Source organism: Rutidosis leptorrhynchoides, chromosome 3 (genome assembly GCF_046630445.1).
Source record: "Rutidosis leptorrhynchoides isolate AG116_Rl617_1_P2 chromosome 3, CSIRO_AGI_Rlap_v1, whole genome shotgun sequence".
In the NCBI taxonomy this organism is placed as follows: domain Eukaryota; kingdom Viridiplantae; phylum Streptophyta; class Magnoliopsida; order Asterales; family Asteraceae; genus Rutidosis; species Rutidosis leptorrhynchoides.
This window is the reverse complement of record NC_092335.1, coordinates 169,458,849-169,467,052: the sequence shown is the minus strand read 5'-3', so window position 1 is coordinate 169,467,052 and position 8,204 is coordinate 169,458,849. Positions and strand designations below refer to the sequence as shown.

The 8,204-nt window shown below is 35.3% G+C and overlaps 2 protein-coding genes across 2 annotated transcripts; both read right to left on the bottom strand.

Annotated features, from left to right (window-relative positions):
• Positions 1-2,651: 2,651 nt before the first annotated feature.
• Positions 2,652-3,170, bottom strand: LOC139900595 (secreted RxLR effector protein 78-like). Its single transcript, XM_071883360.1, has one exon. The coding sequence runs from the start codon at positions 3,168-3,170 to the stop codon at positions 2,652-2,654; it is 519 nt and encodes a 172-aa protein (XP_071739461.1).
• Positions 3,171-3,686: 516 nt separating this feature from the next.
• LOC139900594 (uncharacterized) lies at positions 3,687-4,722 on the bottom strand. The gene is made up of 2 exons (XM_071883359.1): positions 4,632-4,722; positions 3,687-4,552 (listed from the first exon to the last, which is right to left on the bottom strand). Exons 1-2 carry the CDS (start codon positions 4,720-4,722, stop codon positions 3,687-3,689), a joined length of 957 nt encoding a protein of 318 aa, XP_071739460.1.
• Between the last annotated feature and the right edge of the window lie 3,482 nt (positions 4,723-8,204).

Below are 8,204 nucleotides of genomic sequence, written 5' to 3'. Positions count from 1 at the left end.
AGTTACTATGATGTTTGATTGATTAAATTACCATGTCCAACCAAAAGAACCATAGTTATGCTAGTTTGGTACTTTCCTTCAATTACATAGATTGTTAACTACATGTGACACTAGGAACACAATCTATGCTTCAATACTTTTAGTAATCTAGACGGGTAAACATATACTTAATTGACGACTTTGCTATATGTTTAGATTTGTAATTGAATGAGTACTAGAACTACATAGTCATGAATGTACCTTAAGTGATTGTTGTAATTTAGGTTTTACGTGAGTTTAATCGGGTTGGGTCTAATTAATCTAATCAATCTAAATCAATTATGTTCTTCCATAGATCCATTGTTGTAAGTATCCATTTACTCTAGTTCAATTATACAAGTTATGAATTGGTTTATGTGAGTTTATCAATGTTCATGGCTAGTACTTCAACACCTAGTGATTTAGACATCTACATGTGAGTGTAGGATGGTAATTGAATGGTAACTAGATTTTACAATAGTGTAGTTTATTTAGAGTGATCTTAATAAACTAGGTTTTATGTGAATTCAACCTTGGAAGAGTCTTGTTGATTAAACATAGGTAAAGAAGAACTAATGACAAGGTTTATGTAAATTTACTAAGTTTATAGTTCTCGGTTTATAGATATTGTGAGATTGATATGAACCATTTAATTGTAACTACAAAATAATGGGTTTAAGTATAAAAGAACAATCCTTATCATTTATCAAGCATTGAAGAAAATACCGCCTTCTCATCCTTGTTATTTATGTCATTTTATTTCCCGTTTGTTACTTAACAATTCTACAATTAAAACTCCCCTTTTTCTTAGAATAATTAACTGTTTTTGAAGTCCTTAAAACAAACTTCTCCCTGTGGATCGAACTGGTCAATTTACATGCTAGTTACTACATGATCGGGTTTTAGTTGCCTGTATTATGTGTTAATTATTAAGCATATTGTCTACATTTTAAAGGTTACGTCTTAACACATCAACATCCTACTTATATGACCTGGTGAAGTCACTGTGGGGAGTTAATTACTACACTAGCAACCCCTATACCTTTTAAAGGGAGTTTACTAATTGAGAGTAGATTTTCTAGTCCATTCCTAAAGTGACAAGTAAAAGGATAAGCCTATGACTTTTAATGATTCAACTGAAATAACCATGCATGGTAAATCAGTAGCCATTCGTTGGTAAATCACCTATGTGAAAGAGAAGTGGGGTCGCTTCGAAGGGTATTGTTGGGGAACAAAACTTGATAAGCTCTCGTAGAACCAGGCTAATGTTCATGACCATAACGAGCATAACTATGAGGACTTGACGTTGTCAGGGAGATTCTTATGTGAAGCTTATTGTCGCCTACACAAATGGCAGACGAGTTCAAAGACATCGCCTTTTACTCAGAGCAAGTAGATTAAGTGCGTTTTCACAAGCGAAAGTTCAAAGGGTAACACCTATTATCGTATGCAAAATTCAACCGCCGAAACTTAATCGGAATATTTTTGTTTCCGAGATCGTTCTCCATTCATATGGGGGATTGTTAGAAAAACTTGATGAAGAACATGTGTTTTCACCAATTTTTGGACATAAATAATTATATGGTCGAGTGACATATATAAGTAATTATTTAGTGAGTTTTGTAGTCCTTGAAAACGGCTTTAAAACGAGTGAATGAGTGTCCAAAACGGATTAAAGGTGAATGAGATATCGAATCTCAAAGTTGTTAGTTCAGTGTAAAATCTAGAAGTTTTAGTATTTGTCCCACATCGGTTGTGGGAGCAAACCTAAGGCTATAGTCTCCACTATAAATAAAGGCCTTAGGCTTTGAAGAAACACACACCAAAAATCATATAAGCATTCTTATACGTTCCGAGTTTTCCTCTCAGTCGCAACAAGGTCTCCCCGTTCTGATTACCTTTCCATTTATACGGTCCCGAACTAGTCAAAGGGGATTGGTATCTAACCTAAAAAGGCGATTGTACCTTGAAGCTAATGTGAAATTACCGAGCCATTTTTCTGACCAAAACGAAGTTGAGCAGCCATTACTGATACGTTTCTGGAGGGAATCTAGGGGAACAAGGTTGGTTGAGAAGCAATGTTTAACGGAGGGGACAATTGTGCTCCACACTTCCACCGTAGCGCATCGAGTATCATCAAAACCCAGCGAGTCCCCATGGATGGTTTTGAGCAGTCGAACCCATGGTGAATCTGGTACAGTAGTCGATCTCCAATACCATTTTAGAAGAAGGGATAGATTAAACGAGTTTAAACTGCCAATACTTAAACCCCCATTTTCTTTCGAGGTTAAGATAGATTCCCAACTAGACCAATGCATCTTCTTTTTAGTCAAAGTGTCACCCCAAAAAAAAGAAGCTCGAGTTTTTTCTAGTAGATGGATCACAGTTTTTGGAGCTCGATATAATGATATAAAGTATACTCCAATACTTCCGAGCACCGATTTGATAAGAGTACATCTTCCACCCATCGAAAGAAGGTTTGCCTTCCACCTTGAAAGTTTTGTGTTAAACTTATCAAGAAGAGGTAACCAACTAGCAACTCGTTTCATGTTGGAGCCTATTGTATAGCCTAAGAATTTGAATGGCAACGTACCAGGTACACAACCATGCGAATTTGCCATGATATTAACTTGCTACTGATCCACGCCAACACCAAAAAGATTAGATTTAGACATATTTATTTTCAATCCCGATTCGAGGTAAAAATGATCCAGCAAGTTAAACATAACTGTAAGGTCATTATTATGCCATTCAGAAACTAATGCAGCGTCGTCTGTAAAAAGAAAGTGGGATAGTTTGCAATTGCCAACAGAGATTCCATGTAAAGCATTATTACGAACGACAGATTCAACGGTAAGGTGGAATCCTTCCATAACAATAATGAAAAGATATGGTGATAGTGGGTCACCTTGACGCAAACCGCATTTCAAAGAGAATTCTGATGTTGGACTTCCATTCACAAGGACCGAGCTTCTACTCGATTGTAGACAAGCTTGAATCCACTTACGCCATCTGTCGCCAAAACCTAATTGAGAAAGAGAAAAATCCAAGTATGACCAATTTACAGAATCGAAAGCTTTTTCGAAATCAACTTTTAATATCATCATCTTCTTGTGCCTTTTTTTAAACCAACTGATCAATTCACTCAACATTAGCGGGCCATCCAAAATTTGTCATCCTTTAATAAATGCAGTTTGTTCATCGCTAATGACAAAGTTGAGCACCTTAGAAAGTCGATTTGCAAGGACCTTTGCAATGACTTTATACTGTGAGGAGATGAGCGAGATGGGTCTATAATCCTTAACATTAATAGGATTACTTATCTTTGGAATAAGCGCAATAAAGGAGGAATTTGAGCCGAGTGGCATTACTCCAGACCTCATAAAGGAATCAACGAACCCAAAGACCTTCTCTTTAATGTGTTCCCAGTATCGCTTGTAAAAGAGGAAAGGAAACCCATCTGGACCAAGTGCTTTATCATTGCCACAATCCCAGACTGCGTTTTTCACTTCCTCCATAGTAACCCATGATTCGATCGAATTCCTCTCGTCCTCAGGAAGAAGACAAGGACCCTGGAATGGCGAAAAAGAAGATCCAAGAGTTCTAGTTTGAAATTTTGCTTTGAAAAATTCCATAAAGATCTCTTTGACCTGCACTGGTTCTGAAATCTAAGTGCCATCTTGAAGCACCCCGTTGATAGCCTGGGTGCGTCTTTGCTGATTAATAAGAGAGTGGAAGAATTTAGAATTCTCGTCGCCCTCGAGATCCCATTTGATGCGAGCCTTTTGATACACATCCATATCATGTAAAATCGAAATCTCATCTCTCTCTTTAAGAAGATCAAGCCTCTCTTGACGTTGACGTTCAGAAGGAGTGGCAATACCCCTGTCAAGCCTAAGATCAATATCAGTAATTTTACTCGATATAATCTTAAGCTCACTTTGTTCAGACATCATCACTTGCTTGATCCATGGTTTTAGAACATTTTTTAGGGTCTTTAGAGTTACATGAAGTGGATCAGAAGCATGTGCAATCCATGTCGAAGCAATCTTATCGTCAATCCCATTTTTGCTAAGCCAAGATTTAAAAAATTTAAAAGGTATTGGTCCATAATCTACCTTTTTGATGCTGAGCAGAACTGGATTATGATCAGAACACTTCCGGTCCAAGACGGTGACATTAATATCCGAGATACGATTCACACTTTCTTGAGATAAAAGGAACCGGTCCAACTTACTAAATTTCGTACCCGGTGTGTTCATATATGTGAAAGCCCGACCCCCTTGAGGTAAATCAAAAAGGTTAGCTTCTTCAAGAAAAGAGTTAAAAAAATCAGCATCATCCGAAGAGAACGAAGAGCCACTTCTTTCAGATTCTACTCTAACAGAGTTGAAGTCACCGAAAACCAAAAAAGTGCCAGCGTGGTTCGCAATGAAAGCAACCAAATTGGACCAAAGTGCCACCTTACTATCATGATCCTGGGGAGCATAAACATTGACCATGAAAAAAGGCCCATCAACATCCTTCCAGACACCTTCAACAATGACATAAGACGTGTGGCACCATATTTGTTTTTTTTATAGAGTAAATAGGGTCCCACAAGGAGATGATACCTCCTGAACGTCCTCTAGATAAGCTACACGCGTAGTCAAAATTATAATTACCCCACATAGACTTAAGGCGAAAGGGCTCAAGCCGCGTCATTTTGGATTCTTGTATGCCAAGGAATAAAATATTGTGAGTAAAACAAAGTTCCTTTACACACTCTCGTTTTCGCCTACTCTTCGTACCACACAAGTTCAGTGACATCACAATCATTTATCAACGAGCGAAGCCCCAAAACTATCAATGAAATTCGAGACATTTTGGTTGCACACATCAGCATTCAACCCAAGCTTCTCTCTAATGTCTGCAATATCTGAAAGTTCCTGTATGATGGAATAGCTGTGCACTTGTTTAACATTTGACTCCAAAATAACATTTGTAGGATGCGAGTTTAGAGTAGAATTTTTCTGCTCGAAACCGGGTGCAATACTTGGGCCAGAATCACATGACTCACTTTCGTCGATATCATTCTTTCCTGACCCATAACCATTCTTCTCGGCCTTCTCAACTTGTGGTTCTGTTTCATCATGAATTGAAACATTATCATTAATCACATTCTCGTTTTCCTGTTCCATGAATTCATCATCGGAGTCATTTTGGTCGCAATTCTTATCAGCATTCTCAATTTGTGGTTCTGTTTCATCGTGAATTGAAACATTATCATTAATCACGTTCTCGTTTTCCTGTTCCAAGAGGTCATCATCGGAGACATTTTGGTCAGAGTCATCTCTAATATTAGTATACCAGGACGCGGATTCCTTTATATTAATATAGTATTTGACGGCCCGAATAACAACATGAGTAGAGCATGCTATAGAATTCAGATTCTTTGAAACAATGCATACACGATGTTCCACAATCCATAAGGTGTGTTATGTAAACACAATGTTCCACAAGCATCTTGTTCACATCTTTTTGGAGCCAAATCAAATAAGTGAGTTCCGAATTTTTCTCCTGTTTGACAAAATAAAAATAAAAATAGGAATTAAAAAACTCTTTTTGCTATTATGTAAGAAATTATGACAAAAAAATTAATTATAACTGCTGAAAAAGATAATCAACGTATTATACCATAGCCTTGACAAAATTCATGTTGAGAAGCAACCATGGCAAGCATATAAACAATGAGAAAACACAATATAATTTTCATCTTCATCATGATATCATAGCCTTGACAAAATTCTGTATTTAGTACTTACCTGTTGTTTAGTGATATCTATCACATTTCAGGAGTGCTTAATTGGTATATATAGTACAACAACAACAAAATCCAAAACTACATGAGTGGTGTATGGGGGAGGTGAGATGTAGACAATCCTTCCCTTATCCGAGAATAAAAACAAGTCATTTCTCCACCCAGAGTGAAACACTCTCAAAAGTAGAGAAAGTCATCCCTCTCTCTATTCGACGGATAAAGAGATTGCTTCCGAGTGGACCTCTAGCCAATAGTATTTATGCATTTCCAAAGGTATAAATCAAGGTTGCAAAAGACGTGAGACGGGGTCGAGACGGTCGGGTCCTAAAAAGGTCGAGACGTTCGAGACGGGGTCGAGACTCGAGTCGAGACGTACGTTGACCAAAGTTGACTTTTAAATATATAAGTATAAAAATGCATATATGTACACATATTTTATAGCTAAAAACTTTAATTGATTAATTTGTACCTATAATTGCTATCATCGTTAAATTAATACAAAAAATTCAAACTAAAATACGATATATTTCACCGATTTTACCGATTTTACCGATTTTCTGGCTATCCTGAATTTTGACCGACTTTGACCCAATTTTTTCAACTTTGACCCGAATTTTGACCTTTGACTGTCATATTAAACGGTTTTCTTCGAGACGGGAGGGGCTAGTCACCAAATCGTCGAGACGGGCGTCGCAACGGCTCGAGACGGGGTGTTTTGCAACAGAGGTATATATTATAAATAGAAACAACTAACTGCATTTATTATTATTTATGTGCTTATTAATAATAAAAAAACAACAAAACCCATACCACATAAGTAGTGTATGTGGGAGGTGAAATGTAGACAATTTTTCTCCTATCCGATAATATAGACAAGTCATTTCTTCACTCAGAGTGAAAACACTTTCAAAAGTAGAGAAAGTCATCTCTCTCTTTATTCGACGGATAGAGAGATTGCTTCCGAGTGGACCTCCGGCCAATAAGTAGGAAAAAATTAAAAAAAATAAAAATAAAATAGAGTCGCCATGAAAATGGTAAAATCAAATTTCCATGGATTTTAAATTCTGCCTGAAATTTAATTGAGGCTTTAAGGTCAATCAAGTCGCCAATAAAGCGACGTTTATTGTTGACTCAATAATAATAAAGGTTTATGAATTTCTTACACTATTTATAAATGATTATCTCAAAAGACTTACTTTTTAAAAAGTACGGAATATTAAACTTAACTTTATGATATAAGATAGAGTTTATAAAAAGAAACTGCATTTATTCTTATTTATGAATTTAATAATAATGCAACAATAATAATAAATGCAGTTATTTTAGTATAACTTTTTACCTTTTAACTTATAAGTTAAGTTTAGTATTTCATACTTTTTAAAAATTAAACGTTTGAGATAATTATTTATATATAGTGCAAGAAACGGGCTACATGTTATCTAATATGGAAAAACAGGAACTTAAAAGTATTTAAAGACGACTCGTGGTGTGCAGCAAAAATTGTAAGCGAGATACAAGTCAAAACTTTCGAATGGGTTAGTAATCGCTTGTGTAAACTTCGAAAGGTTGGCTTCAATGGCTACTTGACCCGATCAACATGGGTTCCCTGGAAGTCAATAATCTGGACCCGGGTTGATTGTTCTTTACTTCTATTACTTTGGTCGTAGTTCGTAGTTCGTGGCTTCGAGTATTTGTAAATAATCTGTATATGTAGTATTATTTATACATTTATTAATTATAGATATTTATGTATTTGTCAATAATAAATATTTATGCATTTATTATTACATAATAAATATTCATGTATTTATTATTACATATAACAAATATTTATGCATTTCTTACAATATATATAAAGAACTATCTCAAGAATGTTATTTTTTAAAAAAGTACGGAATACTAAACTTAACTTTTATGTTAAAAGGTAAAATTTATATTTGAAAAAGTTAAACGTAGTCTTAAGGGTACGTGTAAGCATTAATTACAAGGTTAAAATTTCTAATATAGAGATACATATTTCTATTAATAAATTGACTCTGAATTTAAGTATGAAAAATACGTTATAATATACAAAATTAACACTTTGCAATAAATATTTAAACTTAGCCTTTAGAGTTACGTTTATCATTTATGTTTTATATTTCGTTAATTGTAGTGTCCAAGTAGCCTGATATCGATACAAAATTCTATTTTGTTTGTTGTGTAACGAGTTTAACTATGCGAGTCCCAGAAAGGTACTAATAGAGATTTTATTTGTAAAAGTGGAGCCTAAATCCTCTTTTAACTCCTAAGGTAGACTGCGTAAGTTGATCTAGGGTCGTGTTTTTGAATGTTCAACAAATTAAATTCCAAGTGTATAATTGTCTTTAGTTGAATTGACTAGATC